We start from the raw sequence: 16733 nt of genomic DNA on the forward strand, positions 1-16733 counted from the left end.
AGAGAGCCCCGTACAAATGGGAAAGGAAACTAGACTTCCGGAGAGCCGCACATTTTATAAGACATTTGTGTTCTCCATCAAGGAGCACTTAAACAGTCTCGTCTTTCACAAACAATAATAACATGTAATGTCATTTATAAGCCCTGGAAACAACTTTTTACATGGCCGGACGACCCTGCATAATCTTTCCCTCCATGAGTCACTGAACCAACCTAGAGCACCGATAAAATGACAGTGTTTCAGCCCATTTTTAAAAAAAAGACAATATCAGTATTTGACAATTCGAAAAAACCAGAGACATCAAGTTTCACTGATTTATGGCAAGTTTGCATTGTAAATGTCTGTCGGTGAATAATTATCTCACCTTTGTTGTCGCATTGGAAAATATCAGGATTATAACAGTAATGTAAAGGTGAATTCAACCTGTTTTTTCCCTCACACTATCAAAATGCACCCTACAAATTAGCTTTCTATACACATCGCATGAACCGTTATCAATGCATCTTGTCAGGTGCCTGTAAATTCAACTTTTATTTTTAACCTGGCTCATTCACAAAGTCCCCAAAAAGACACAATTAGCCTCATTCGATCATGCTAAGCATTAACCTACAACGCTCTGGTATATGTCATGCAAAGAAAGTAATTATCCAAGCATTGATAAAAGGCAATACAAAATGCTTAACTGGTATTTATAAAACATTTGAGATAACAAAGTAATGCTGAAATAAGCAAGGAATATATCTATCAGTCAGTAATCTATTCAAGGAGATCTCAGGGTGTGAATTTAACATTACACCATTCACTCATCATTGGGGTCCCTATAAAGGGAAACAACTCATGGTGTATGAGTTTCAAAAGCTTTCAACACAGGTATAAATTATCCCTGTACAAAATTTCAATGCATGGTGAATGTTATAAGTTAACAGAGGAGTTGAGTTAAGAAAATAATCACATCAAACCAATATATATGGAAAAAGTCAAGAATAGTGCATTTATAAAAAATGTTACACATACACTTCAAAAAGTAAAGTGACAAAAAGTGACAAAATTTATATATAAATCAAAACTAATATCTGTACCTCTATATTATAATACGTATATTATTGAATAATTCATAAATCAGTTGGAAAGTTTCATTTTTGGCTTTCAAATATGGCTAGGTTATTGGATCTGTGTTATCATAGAAATGATAAAGGGTGATTATATTATAAGACTACATGAAGAATGTGATAAAATGTCTTGAGAATCAATAAAAGAATGTACACTGCATTATTGATATGAGAGGCCCGTGTCCTCAGAGAGTTAAATTGCTTTTTCGTATCTATTAATGGAGGTCCCCAGTTTGCCACATCTAGGAGGCAAGTCTGAGGATTTCAACTCCAGTCAAATAATGATTTTCCTTCCAATGCAGCCGAAGCAATCAGTGTCATCAAATAAATCAAACTCTGTGACATCACACTGGCTATCAGCTAGGGGAAACAAAAGGCTGTCAATACTTTAGACTTAGGCATTGAGTTGCCAACAATTGCCCAAACAAGAATCTGTAGCTCACTGAATGATGTTGTGTGTCCAAGGAAAAAAACTTGTGAACAATACGCTACTTTGCAAGGTAGACAAGGGTCTGTTGCACCAGGTAAAATGCAGCATCAAAAACGAAACGTTCCATGGAGCAATTTACTTTGGAAACAAGCTATTTAAAAGCTCATTCCATGCAAAAGCTTTCTATGACATCATTTAATGGGGGGTGAAATGGGGTGGGGTGGGGTGTTGTAATATAAATAATATTTTTATATAGTTGGAATTTTTTGAAAACTGGCACAGTAGTTTTCACATGTTTATGTAAAAAATAAATTATGACAAAACTTCTATGACATGATGCTTCCTGAAAATGAAATCATTGACTAAGACATTTTTATAAATGAAAATAAAAATTGTATCTTAAAATAAATTGCTTCTTCATTGCAGAAGTTTTAGACATTGTTTTATCTTTCACAAGAAAATGCAATTTCCCAAATATATTTTGTTGAAAAACAATGAATTTTTTAAAGAGTCTATATATTTTTGGGTTTTTTTAAGATCAATATAATATAGTCACAACTCATGAAAAAAACTTTCATTATGGTTAACTTACAAATATATTTAGATCATTCATCTTTTTTACTTTTTAGCGTGATACATTATTGATATTTATTGAATGACGATGATGATATAATATACAAATACCATGCTTATAATATGAATGATAATGTGGCTATTACATACAATGATTGTATGCAGGCATTGCTCAGATAAGTACCACTATATATATGAGAGATACAGCAAGGCAATACGAATAGAATGCAATATCACATCACCACAAAAACACTTTACCTTTTCCATTTCAGTCGTCTGTAGCATGAAATGTAAGATAATCTTATTGTATTGATTGAAAAAAAATTATCATATAAGAAAGTGATAAACTTCTTTTTGTCATAGTTTAAAAGTATATTCCTTGAATTTAATTCAAGAATATCCAGTCAATAAAATTTTATCATGATACAAGTTTATCTAATTCATTATTTTCATTTTTTGCTGACTTTCATATTTCAAATGCAGCTAGACTACAAAGAAAGGGGGGTAACTGCTACATCACAATATAGGAGATCTGTACATAGTCTGCTTGTGTCGGTTGGTATATTACTATATTTGCTATCTACATTATATAATTTTCAATCCAATTCTCAACACATCTTAAACTTTGTTTCAATAATTTTATACATCACCAAACTATCTATCTTTTCAACACATCTTTTTAGAAATTTCTTTTAATCATTTTGTACATTAAATTATCAAATCATCATACCCAAACAGTCTCTCACAGATTTCTATAATTATCTTAATTAACAGTAACTCACCCAGAGTATGCAGGAGTCTGATCAATGGCCACATTGTCAGGGTCAAAACTAGCACTGAATGAGGAGCCACTGTAGGAGCCCACACGGGGCTTGTCGGCGGACGAGACCCCGGGGCCCAGGTGTGTCTCGGGCGGGGCAGCGTGGGTGTATGCAGCGTAGGATGAGGTCATGATCTGGGCCTCACAATAGTCCTGTCACAAACCAAAATGTCCGCCATTAACACCTTGTAAATATCTCGGATCACCGGCTCCAAATAAAATTTGAAGATATTTCCTCCTAATATTATTACACTACAAGCCAGTTGTCATTAACCTAATTCATGTACTAATTCTAAAAGCATTACATGTATTTACGCAAAATAGATGATTAATTCTATGCTGTATTAAAATCACTGTCAATATCTTTATAACTTGATCAAAAATTAATAAAGCAATGTTAAAGGTAATATAAGATATATTTGAGTTTTTTCAAACTGCATTCACTGCATTCTGTTAGTAATATCTGTTTAATGCATTTAAATTGATATTATCAGTGAAAGTTTAGCAAGCTAGTTCATGTTAATTAAGCAATATAATATCCCTAAATAGGCTACAATTTTTTTTCAATAAAATCTGTGTATTGTCAAAATGTTATTTCTTATGATATGAAATATCTGCTTTACATTTTCTTCATAGGTGTTTAAAATAAAAAAATACATGTGCATCAAATATGTGTATGTATAATACCATGATTTAATTATATGGGACATTTTAAACAAGTTACAAGTATTGTTATTACATAGAATTTTCCAAACATGTTCAAATGCTATATGCCAGATAGTTTTTTTGACTAAACTTTTAAAAATGACTATGAAAATGAATGTTAGATTAGTAAACATTTAGTAAAATCAGCCGCAGTGAAATCCCAAAGGTTGAAATAAGATCTAAGATTCCGAGTAAGTATATGAACCACAGCACCCCACGTGTTGAATGTACCTGCTGAGGAACCGAATCATCGGGCATATATTTGAACTCATCGTTCAAATCTATGCCGTCGACGCTAAAAGACTCTGCGTAAGACTCAGAAGGCCTCTCGGGCACCGACTTGTACCCAGAGCTGGGATAAATCGGCCTTTTGCTGGTATTAGCCCCGTATCTTACGGATTGTCGCAGGTAGAAATCTTCGGTAAACTGATTGGCTGCCGTGTTCTAGAGGTCAAGAGGTCAGAAAGAGAAACACAGAGTCAAAACACACATGCTAAGAGTTAGTGCCGCTAGAAAACTGGCATTTAGTCTAGCCACTTTTGTGAGCTACAAGACATTAACTAGCAATTCTTGCAAGTTTATTATTGCAATTAAAAAAAATTCTATGAGTTTGAACACCAGTTTTCATACATTCCATACAGACAATGCTCTAAATGACTATTTGAAACCAAAAATGGTAGATTTCTTTGTTTGAATTTCTTTCCTGAGTAAATTACAATCATACATGTAGCTTTAATCATTTTCCATTGCATACAGAAAAAAAAATATGGACAAGAATCACTAAGCATTGTCTGTACTGGATAAATTCTAGCACAACACACCACATAGATCGATACATAGAGCAAAATTAAAGAAACATGCATCAAAAAAACAAAATATGAAACAAAAACAAAACGAATAAAGTCCCTTTATGATTCCTAGATCTATATAAACTTATATAGTATGTGTACCCAGTAAAATTGGTCATTCTCAACTCCATGCTGTGAGTGCTTTCAGGAAAATAGATCAAACAGAATTGTCTCAATTCAATGTGAATTTTTTTTTTCTTAAACTTCATGCTTTGAATTTAATTTGACATTTTTTTTTAACTCTAATGCATCAAAACAAGAGTAATTGTGGTCATTAGTAAAGAAACTCATGGTTAATAATTGAGGATTTTTTCCAACAAAAACGACACAATCATGAGATGATGTCTTGGTCATTCAAATGCTTGTACCTTCTTCATCCTATCATCTAAATCATCATCGTAATCGATCTCACTACCATGCTCATCGACAACTCGAATCTTGGACTCGGAGTTTGTGGACGTTGTATCGAGCCTATCTAAGGTCGAGTAATCGCCGCCGAATACACTATCTTTGCTTTTATCCTGATAAACACAGAAAAACAATGCAAGCAAATGTACAACATCAAGGTCTGACAACATCAAACATTAAGTACCTTCATGAAAAACATGGATTATTGTGTATAACCTTTGTTTTTCTGAAGTTATTAAAGTATATGGTCCTTCATTGAAGAACAATAAAAGCTTTTATGCATATTTTTTATACAACAGAAAAAATGCTTTCTATGATTTCTTTACTACTTGAACATATTGAGATTTTTTTTTCTCAATCGTTACTCTGAATTAAATTCAGTGAGTAATATAAATTCAGGCCAAATGCAAATGTGTGACTGCATGTGCAGTGTGAGTCATTTTTCAATCACATTATATGTGCATCTTCTAATTAAATGTGTAATTCAATTTTCTACATTCATTCTTCAAAACATTTTATTTACCACTGGCTTAATTAACAAAAATTAAGAACTCTCATGCGATGACTACCTATTACCATGTTAAATCTAACAAAAAAAATTTTGTGCAGGTGATTCGGCTTCTGCCAAAATTTTGATCTACACATCTAGTTCACTGGTATGAAACCTACCCTGGGAGACATCAGAGAATCTCCGCTAAAATAGCGCATCTCTGCCTCGTAGTCGGGACCACGTTCCAAGTAAGACGGGTACCGCATGGAGGTACCGATCTCACTTGTGATGCGGGGCCTTGCATCAGCGGAGGCAGTTCTCAATGAAACGTCCTGATGTACATAATGGAAAAAAAACGTGACAACAGCAAGACTCAAAGAAACGAAAATATGCAACGTAGAAACTTTAGGTACTGGGTTCCTGTACCTAGATAAGTGAAAATTGTTTGCGCTGACATCATAACGGTAAAACGATATTATTTTTTAATCAGCTACATACCATTACAATAAATGTTTTCCGAGTTTTCAAGTGTGATTTAGATAAAATCTGTTATGTTATACGGAGCTGGTGAAAATTTCAGAAATAAACCGGTACACATGATGTCAGATCAACCAATAATCACAGTTCAGCACTTGCATTAAACTCAAGATAATTCAGCAACAAAAGTATGAGATGGCTTATTTCATAAAAGTGCTGAGATTAAATATTCAATAGATATATGTGCTATCACTGATAGGTATGATGTAACCAATAAAAAAAAATACAACATTGATATACAGTACAAAATGTAACTCTGTTCCTATCAACCCCTGATAATTTTTTGTCGACCTCAATATTTAAATTATTTTTAGGTTTATTACTTCCATGAAGTATGAAAAAAGATAAGATATATTTTTTTTTAGGTTATTGTTTGTTCACCACGTACTCTACCTTTTCATATGAGGTATCCAGTGGGGAAATGCTTCCTCCTTTTTCCCCGAGGGAAATGCTATCCTCCCCTACAAGTAAATTTGTTGTTTTTTTAAATTAATACTTAATTGATAAAGAATCATTCATATATCAACAAGAAAACAAATATATTTAATTGAATTCATGTATGTATCCAAACAAATTCTTTATCAAATTAACATTTATCTTGCCAAAAATTATAGCTGCAATACAGATAAAGAAAATTTTCACATCAAAATAGATATTGACATGTATTTTTTCCTCAATATAATTACATTAAATCCAACAAAAAAAATGGCATTTGGCAGGCACCAGCAATAAAATAACTAAAAATTCTATGAAAACAAAAATCCATATATAATTATCTTATAATTCTAATTTACATCCATTCCTCAAGAAACTTACCTCTGCTACGACGAAAACAATTCATGTCAAAAAAATTTCATGAAGGGTCTCAAAATCACCCAAAAAATTTTTTCAGGCAGAGCAAATTGGACAAAAAAACTGAAGTTTGAGTGTAAAATGCCTACATCTGATCAATTGTTTCAAGTACGTGTTAACAAGAACTGATAAATCCGAAGGCTCCAATTTTTAACAGTTCCAGAGAGAGAGAGAGAGAAAGCTATATCACTGATTTAAGGAAGATCTGACCCTCCTGTTAAGACACTGACAGAAAAACCCTCTTCATATCTCCCCCGACATCAAAAATATCTCTATGTATCTTGGCTTCTGAACCATCAGCAATTAGCATTTACCGCCAGCCTTCAACACTTATTTACCGTTTTATATTTAGACGTCAATTTTTGTTCTCTCTCTCTCGTTTTTCAAAACTCATTTCCAAGGGGGAAAAAAATCTAATCATTACATGTATTTGATTCTTCAAACAGATAATTTCCAGGGAGAGATGCCAAACTTTGGCTGAAGACATCTCAATATACCTATAGAAAGATTCCCTTTGGGTATATAAGGGATAGCATGCTGTTAAAATAATCATCTATGTTATGAAACATACAGCTTACTGATCATGCAAAGATACACCAAACAACATCTAAATGAATAGCTTTACCAGATCACAGGATGGATTAATTATATACAGAATATTAAACTTTTCTAACTTCTTCAATACATCTTTCCCCCCTTAATAAGTTTTAGGCTGATATATATCAGAAATATGTATTTTCGTTAAGTTTGAAATCTGACATGTTGCATAATCAACATAGATTTTTCATCCTACATATCAGTTGCAATAACCATACAATGTTTTAGATATGATCATTTCATTATTCTCCTTCTTTTATTTTTTGAAAAAGGAAAAAAGATTAAGTACAATATTTACAGTTCAATCTTCTTGACTGAAATAGGGTTAGAAAATCAAGCCTTTAAAAAGCGCACACAAAAAAATAAGAACATTGCGAAGAGAAGTATTTTGAATTTTCTGATGTGTTTTCAATGTTTCCGAATTCCTTTTATCCTATGCCAGCTGTATCTTTTAAATCAAGGCCAAATAATTTCTATCACTTAATAGCTTATGAAAGTATAACAATAACTCCCCAAAAAATAAGGGGAGGGGTGTTGTATAAAGAAAGAAAAAACAAAATAAAAGTTCTATAATTGCATTCTTGGTGTTTAAATTCAGCTGTTTGTCAATAAGAAAGCAATATACAATTTTCTATGATAACAAAATTTTGTTAAAAATCAAAACCAAAATTCATTGCAAAAGTGAGTTCAAATCATAATTTTATTTTTGCATGCAGTGGAAGATAATTAAATTAAACCAAAAATAACTATTATTTTTAATAAATATAACAAGGTTACAACACCAAATTACGACAAAAAAATATATATTTCGGAGGAACAACACTTATGGTGGTTTATGAACTTACGAGACTGCATTTTGCTACCCTCATAAAAGCCTGGCAAATAAACGTGCTGTTCGGTAAGGGGTTTTCCGAACAGGGGAGACGATGGTAGAAAATCATCCCCTGAATTCACAGAAGCAGTAAAAAAAGAAATTCAAAAATTTAAGCAAATTTTTCATGGTTTCATTGAAACATTACCTCAATAATTTCCCCTACTTTTGGGCACCTTAGTGACCTTTACATGTATATAAAAGCAGCTGAATATAAATTGTATAGGCTAGTGGTTTGTCCTTAAGTATCCCATACATGCAAAATACATGTAATATTGCATAGTCACTATATACTTGCCAATTAAGGGTATACATTTATTTACTTATAATCATTATGATCGTAATAATGTAACTTTTTAACATATGAAACACCGATAATTGATATACTTGATGATAAACATGCAGTTTATTCAGTAATCATATTACTAATGATCATATTTTTGGATACTGCATATATACATGTATATTTTTGTATTTCGTCTATGTTTACCTTTTCTAAATTTCTTATACATTGGACGAGAGCGAATATCTAAAACAATACAATGCAATCGAATGAAAATAGTTTTCCCCTCATTTGCACCACACCAGTTGTTCTAGGCAACACATAAGGCAAATGGAAGAAAGCATTTCTAAGTAATTGAGCATGTAAAATAATCGGGGTCTGGACTTATAATATTCCACTGACCAGATTTAACCACATTAAATGAAACAATTAAAACCTTAATGTAACAAATACCCGTAACCCTAAAAATGGATTCTTTAGTCACCATGGGAAAAAAATAAAGATTTTTTTTTTTAGCTGCAGGTCAAATTATTTCTTCAACTTTGAATCTGAACCAAGGTCTGCATGGAGAAATGATGTTAGATGTAAAATCTTACCACTAAGCAGTTGATCAATTGCAACTTTTTTTCCAGAAAAATAAAGATTTATTCAATCTGATATTCCTGATATATATAAAATATCCTGTTATTCTAAAGTCTAGCACTTCGATAAAACATGGCACCATTTCCTGTTTGAAATACATGTTAATACATATGCCCTGCTGTCTAAAGCACAGCAGAAAAGTTAGCTCTTCGTGCAGAGATAATACATAATTTGTGTTTTTACACTCACATCTGATACTGGCCATAGAAGACCCTGTAAAGTGAAAGTACAACACAAAGCTGTATAGAGAGAAACAGAAACTAGAATGCGAACACGTCTGAAATATTGTGTTAAATACATGGTTATCTCTTAGGTTATGGCCCCTGTCAAGTGTAAGAGAAACAGACTTTTGTTATGTTATGCGTTGGTTTTTGTCTGCCTTAAACCACAGAGAAGATGAAAGTGAGAAAAGAAATTCAGGTTACATTTGTCACTCAAAAGCAAACTTGATATATGTCAGTGCTTTCACTCTCCGAGCCCTGAAATTGTGTGAAAAACTCTTGAATTTTTTCTGAATATCAAATAAAGAGTTATCTTTTTTTCCAATAACTGTTTAAACAACCCATCAGAGATGAATAAATAAAAAGTTTTGCTTCTTTTAAAAAAATGCTAAGTTACTTAGATGGAAATCCCAAGTTTGAGAAAGATTTCAAATATTCTTATATTTTCAAGTCGGTTCTTCTGATGTATTTAATCGATTGTTAATGCAAAGATGTAAAGTCTACAATAAAACTGTTAAAATCTAATGTAAACAATTAATAATTTGGTACTAAAGGGAAAAATGTATAAAAACTACTACAGTAATAAAAATCTGATTACTTAAATTTCTTTTGATAATTAACATGCATTCAAAAATCAAGTGAAGTGTTCTACGATATGAAAATTCAAGAGTTTTGAGATTTTAGTACAACTGACTGTCCATTGATTGGACAGAAAATTTACATACACGACTGATTTCCGATGGTCATCAATTTAGCCAACCATGACATTCTCTCACTGCTATTTCCTATTTAATGCAATAGCACAAATAGTACACAACGATGCAGTTATACAAAAAGCCTAACAATTAATGTGAAAGACAGAAATAGTATCATTTACAACTGTATATATGTGTAATTGTTTTATAGAATATCATCAGTGTATTCTTATTGTGTGTGTAATTCAACGATAAATCAAAATAATAAATAGAAATCAAAAAAATGCAGTCATGCAAAACTTAAAAAACAAATATTGATTATGACATGTATTCATATTTTTTTCATGCTTATCTAACTTGAAATAATGTGGCCATTTTAAAAAAAATACAAACTCTATATATATTTTTAAAATCAAACTCTATGTATGTTTATAATTATAGTGTTGATGCAAGAGAAGTAAGAGATAAGATGATGAAGAGCAAGTTTCAAAAAATACTGACCTCCTTCGTCGTCCGAGTCGGAGATGGGGTTTTCCTGCATGATCTCAGGAGACATGAGTTTGATCTTGTCCTCGGTGGATGGGAGGGTCTCGGAGACCTCTGTGACAGGGGTCAGGGTGTCCACTACAGAGATGTAGCCCAGTCTCTGGGCAATGGACAGGGCTGTCTGTCCATTCTACAAAACAACAACATTGTGTCAAAGAGTTTTTCTTTCCCAAAAGCTAGGGTTAACACCAAAGAATAATTACATGATTGAAAAAGGGATGATTTCTCCATAAAATGTGTTAAAGATTTTACTTTAAAAGTAAATCTTATTGTTTCACTTGATCTTTTTTTCATTAAGATGGTATCTTTGGTAGACACATGTTTGGATACAGTAATATGAGACTGAAGAGGGAATATTTGGGCACTTACATTAGTGACGGCATTAGGTGAGGCTTTGTTTTTCAGCAGTAGGTTGATGACTTGTACATGTCCTTGTTGAGCGGCTTGATGCAGAGGGGTGTATCCCAACTAAACATACAAAGCAACCATCACTTTATTACAGCAACAGTCTCTTGTCAGATCTCAAAGTAATATATCAAAGCACTTTGTTACAGTGTGTAGCAATTCTTTAAAATGAGTTAAAAACAATACAAGTTGTTATAATACCTTTGTTGTGGCACTAACAGAAGCACCTTGTTCCAGCAGGAATCGAACCATGTTCATTTGACCGAAATGACAAGCGGTGTGGAGGGGGGTGTAGCCTGCCTTGGTTTGGGGGTCAATCGATGTACCATATTTCACCAGGACTTCTGCGACATTGACCTTGTCTTCTTGAGCTGCCAGGTGCAAAGAGGTCAATCCATTCTACAATAGAATTACACTTCTTTGACTTCATATCATACTACTTCAGGAACTTTAGGTTTATTAGGGCAAGATGGGAAGATGTTGTAGTTTGGGATGAGTATTATTTCAATATCTTCTTCCAATGAAAACCACCAAACATGAGTGACTACTAAATCAACTTACATGAGCTTTGGAGTTGACGTCTGCTTTGTGTTCTAGGAGCAGAGACACCATGTCTGTGTGACCTTCTTGTGCTGCCAAGTGTAGGGGTGAGAAACCGTTCTACAAAACAATGATCATGGTATTTCAGTTTTAGTATTTAGTATACATGTATTCAACCTTACTCAACAAGATATCTGTGAGCCAATGCTCACTAGTGATACCCCCACTCTGATGTGAATATGCAAAATAAGCAAAGTCGACATTTAACAGAAAGCTGGCATCCGATTGGTACAGAAATATATCCCACAATATGGCATGCTTAAAAACAAATAGTGTGTTAAAATTTCAAACATCTGCGATAAATAGCTGCTGAAAAATCTTCGAGGAAAATTTTTTTGAAAATTTTGGCTAAAATAAACAAAGTACTCATTTAACAGGAAGATGACGTCCGATTGGTACAAAAATATATCCCACGATATGGCATGCCTTAAAAAATACTGTGTTAAAATTTAAAGCATCTCCGATAAATAGCTGCTAAGAAATCTTTGACGAAAATTTGTTTGAAAATTTGGTTAAAAAATAAGCAAAGTTGTCATTTAACAGGAAGATGACGTCCGATTGATACAAAAATATATCCCACAATATGGCATGCCTAAACAAATAGTGTGTTAAAATTTCAAGCATCTGCGATAAATAGTTGCTGAGAAATCTTTGACGAAAATTTGTTTGAAAATTTTGGCAAAAAATAAACAAAGTCGTCATTTAACAGGAAGTTGATGTCTGATTGGTACAAAAATATATCCCACGATATGGCATGCCTTAACAAACACTGTGTAAAAATTTAAAGCATCTGCGATAAATAGTTGCTGAGAAATCTCTGACGAAAATTTGTTTGAAAATTTTGGTTAAAAAATAAGCAAAGTCGTCATTTAACAGGAAGTTGACGTCCGATTGGTACAAAAATATATCCCACGATATGGCATGCCTTAACAAACACTGTGTTAAAATTTCAAGCATCTGCAATAAATAGTTGCTGAGATAAATGCGACAGAAATTTTTGTTACGGACGGACAGACAGACGGACAGACAGACAGACAGACAGACAGACGGACGGACGGACAGACAGACACACAAGGGTAAAACAGTATACCCCCTCTCCTTCGGAGCGGGGGTATAAAAACAATTCTAGTATTGTAAGAATTGTTTAAAAAACTATTCTTGTAAAAAGTATCTTACCTTCGATTCTGCATCTGGTCTTGCTCCAAATTCTAGCAGAGTGGTGGCAATGTCCATCTGGTTTTTCTTGGAAGCGATGTGCAGTGGGGTGTAACCATTCTGTGAGAATGAAACATTTTTGCAAGGTCAACAATATTCCATACAGTGAAATTCATTCCGAAGTGAACAAAACATAGGAGAAATCAGTGAATAAGCCAGAACTCATTTTTTTTATCATACAGTACTCCTGATCAAATCTGTGCTGTGGTTGCCTACCTTGGCGGTGCTGTGTGGTGATGCTTTGTTGTCCAGCAGTAGAAGCGCCACATTGACGTGGTTGTAGTGGGTGGCAACATGAAGTGGGGTCAGACCATTCTTTCCTTGACAATCTGGGTTGGCATCCTTCTGCAGCAGCAACCTTGCAACCTTGATGTTGCCATACTTAGCAGCAATGTGAAGAGGAGTGAAGCCCTTCTGAAAATGTTGAAGGTCAAAAAATAATTACTCAGTATAAATCTGAGATATACCAACTAAACACAACAGAAATGACTTTCAATCCAACCAATAGATTGTAAGATTTTGTATACCTTGGTGGTAAGGCTGTGGGAAGCTCCATGCTCCAGCAACACAGAAGCAACCTCTTCATGTCCTTCCTTGGCAGCGATGTGCAATGGAGTGTACAGATCTTTGGTGACAGCGTCAGGGGCTGCTCCAAGCTGTAGCAGCAGGGTAACGTTGTCAACATTACCAAGGCGGGCAGCAATGTGAAGGGGTGTCTGTTGCTCCTGTTGTAAAATTATCATTATGATTAGTGCAATTTTAATATTTGGTCAATCATTACTTCCATTGGCCATAATTCTAGTTGTAAATCATAAGTGTTTTTTTAATTTGGTTATAAATATTTCACTGCATTTCAAAATAAATTACCAAATGTAATGCCTCAAATTCTAATTGTATATCCTTAGCCATATTTTTTGCCATTTTCTTTTGTTAATGAGAGTTATCTCCCTTTCACTGCGACACTCACTCTTGCTCTAGCATCCACCGTGGCTCCATTTCTGAGAAGGATGCGGATGATGTCCGTCTGGTTGGCACGGGCAGCCAGGTGGAGGGCGGTCTCTCCACGCACTGTTGTGAAGTCGGGGTTAGCGTTGTTCTGGATTAGGTAGATCACGATGTTCATGTGACCCATGAAGGAGGCAACATGGAGTGGGGTCAAGCCAGACTTTAAAAAAAAAAAGAAAATATCCTTCATGATAATATTCTGCTTTTTTCATTACACACAATATATTTCAATAGATAAAGCAATTTCCTGATTATTCCTGTTGTCAAAAGGGATCAATATATATATGGTCAATCATGCATTTTAAGTTTTTAACCAATTCCACTTAACCTAATAGAAACTGTTTTTAAGTTAATTATAAAAAGGCAATACTGGGGTATGTAATGATGAAGTTGTGATTTTGTCTAATAAATATAATAGAATCCATTAGCCAGAAAACTTAAATGTAGAGTACTGGCAACAGATGGCCTATTACCCTTCATCAAAATACACATTTAATTGCATCAGTGTCAAAACTTTGAGTCATTTATAATTAACATTTGTTCTCAGACTTACTAGACAAGATTAAACACACCTATATTCAGGTTAATGGTGACTCATCTATAACCCACACTTGTAATCATACCTCTGTGGTGGCCTCAATGGTTGCTCCGTATTTCAGCAGCAGCTCAACAACCTTGATTCTGTTCTTCTTGCAGGCGATGTGGAGTGGGGTAAAACCATTCTAAAACCAAACAAACCAACATTCCATCACTTTTCAGTCTTGCATTTTTTAACAGGTATGCATTATTCTTTTCAAATAAAAAGAAAACACAAAAAGACTAAGACAGAAACTATTGTTGACTGCCCCCAGTAAAGATTCATTGCTCTATTCTGCTTAATGGCAAATCATAGGACAAGTCTAACTCACCAGAGCTCTTGAGTTTGGATCACACTTTCTGTCCAGTAGAAGCTTGGCTGTCTTTACATTGCCGCAGTGAGCTGCCACATGTAGGGGGGTCAGGTAATCCTATTAGCAAAACAACAAAATTTGTATTGTACATTATACATTTTAAAGCTGAATATCGTAAATGAATTTTTAAACACATGCTCAGCCTCTCTCTCTCTCTCTCTCTCTCTCTCTCTCTCTCTCTCTCTCTCTCTCTCTCTCTCTCTCTCTCTCTCTCTCTCTCTCTCCACTTACCACAGTGACATCATCAACAGGTGCCCTATGGTACAACAAAAGTCTTGCACAGTCCACATGATCTCCCTGGGCAGCCATGTGCAGGGGTGTCAGTCCATTCTGAGAAGAAAAAGAGCAGAGACGTCAATTATCAAAAACACTCAAATCAAAACTATACATGTATTTTAAGTTATAACATTTTAAAACAGACTAGTACCTTGGTTTTAGCCGATTTTGGTGCTCCTCTCTCAATCAACAAATCCACTACATTTTCATGTCCACTTCTTGCTGCACAATGCAGGGGAGTTAATCCATCCTATATTTAAAGAAAAAAATTAGTTTTGCAAACCTGATAACACTGAAACATACTAATCAAATTAAACACAAATGTACTGTTTCAAATCCATACCCTGGTTCTCTCATCAGCAATACCATGGTTGTCAAGTAAGAGGGTCACCATGTTGGGTTTTCCCCATCTTGAAGCTACGTGTAATGGGGTAATGTTATTCTGAAAGAACAGAAAACAATCAAGGATATAGATATCTCTTTGTACTTTTTCAAAATTATAAAGACAAAATTTACTACTCTGAAAAAAAAAATAGAAAAGCAATCAAGGATATAGATATTTCTTTGAAGCTTTTCAAAATAATCAAGGCAAAATTTACTACTATAATGAAACTTTCAGTTTGTCCAGAGTTCCCTACCTTTGCTTTGAAGTTGACGTCTGCTCCTCTCTGAATAAGAAGGGATCCAACATTTGTGTTTCCATAGTGAGCAGCGATGTGCAAGGGAGTGAAGCCACTCTAGAAAGGAGATATTCCACCATCATTGTCAAATAAAAATAATAAAAGAAATACTTGGAATTTCAATTTGAACAGAATGAGACATTAATTTTGCAAGATATTAAATTTTCCACATGATGAAATGAAATTCATTCCAAAGTTAACAAAAAAATAAAAACAGAGAGTGACTATTAGTTGATTCATAGCTGAATCTAACAGCAAGAAATTTTTCAAACCCAAAAATGCATGAAATGAAAACCAATTAAAAAAGCTTACAGTCAAATTTACCGGTACATAAATGTAACCTTATAGCATTTGGAGTAAAAGCCAAAGTTATTCGGAATTTTCGGGTTCTTTTAATTCTAGAAATCAATCAAGTTATATCACAAGAAACAAACATTTCATGGGAAATAATCTCTCAATTAACACCAATCAATTTTTCACAAGGAAATATATTGAAACCTTGAAATTACATGTATATCAATTTCAGGGAATTTTCAATTCTAGTTTTAAAAGAATTTAAAAAATTTTCAGTAAAGATCAAAATTGTAATGATCAACCAATTTAAAAATGAATAATTATTATTTAATGAGGAAATTAAGAACATGCTGAATTGAAGGATTTATAAAGGGGAGATAAACACACACTAAAAAAAATATGGGGTCAAAGTTTATCACACACAGGCGTTGTCTATACATACACCAACACTGTGAATATCCTGCAACAAAGGGTTGACAGAGAAAGAAATGAATGCCACGATTCAAAGATTGAAACGAACTGAAATAAAGGGACGGTGAACTGCCTACAAGGAAAATGAATGCAGCAATATGAAGAATCGAAAAAAAATCAGCTAAAAAGTATATAAAATTTGGCTTCAGTTCCTCGTGACCCTGTTTAATCTTCCTTTTTTATGTGAGCAAAATCAGAGCAAACCCATGA

The 16733-nt window shown here is 33.8% G+C and overlaps 1 protein-coding gene across 41 annotated transcripts in view; it reads right to left on the bottom strand.

Annotated features, from left to right (window-relative positions):
* LOC128165370 (ankyrin-2-like) overlaps positions 1-16733 on the bottom strand; it is a 102595-nt gene that overhangs the window by 49195 nt on the left and 36667 nt on the right. For 25 of the 41 annotated variants that reach the window (XM_052829813.1, XM_052829837.1, XM_052829836.1 and 22 more), the window contains 23 exons: positions 15717-15815; positions 15422-15520; positions 15230-15328; positions 15034-15132; positions 14761-14859; positions 14476-14574; positions 13815-14012; positions 13375-13572; positions 13064-13261; positions 12809-12907; positions 11594-11692; positions 11234-11431; positions 10997-11095; positions 10583-10757; positions 10112-10171; positions 9355-9378; positions 8215-8313; positions 6314-6381; positions 5563-5715; positions 4854-5006; positions 3869-4081; positions 2895-3085; positions 2371-2388 (listed from right to left, as the gene is read on the bottom strand). In XM_052829813.1, coding sequence (XP_052685773.1) covers positions 2371-2388; positions 2895-3085; positions 3869-4081; positions 4854-5006; positions 5563-5715; positions 6314-6381; positions 8215-8313; positions 9355-9378; positions 10112-10171; positions 10583-10757; positions 10997-11095; positions 11234-11431; positions 11594-11692; positions 12809-12907; positions 13064-13261; positions 13375-13572; positions 13815-14012; positions 14476-14574; positions 14761-14859; positions 15034-15132; positions 15230-15328; positions 15422-15520; positions 15717-15815 — 2837 coding nt within the window. Of the gene's footprint in view, positions 1-364; positions 598-2370; positions 2389-2894; positions 3086-3868; positions 4082-4587; positions 4627-4853; positions 5007-5562; positions 5716-6313; positions 6382-8214; positions 8314-9354; positions 9379-10111; positions 10172-10582; positions 10758-10996; positions 11096-11233; positions 11432-11593; positions 11693-12808; positions 12908-13063; positions 13262-13374; positions 13573-13814; positions 14013-14475; positions 14575-14760; positions 14860-15033; positions 15133-15229; positions 15329-15421; positions 15521-15716; positions 15816-16733 lie in introns of those variants that run through there. The other 16 variants (XM_052829796.1, XM_052829808.1, XM_052829801.1 and 13 more) reach the window with 13 other exon arrangements.

The sequence above is a fragment of the Crassostrea angulata genome, chromosome 10 (assembly GCF_025612915.1).
Source record: "Crassostrea angulata isolate pt1a10 chromosome 10, ASM2561291v2, whole genome shotgun sequence".
Classification (NCBI taxonomy): Eukaryota; Metazoa; Mollusca; class Bivalvia; order Ostreida; family Ostreidae; genus Magallana; species Magallana angulata.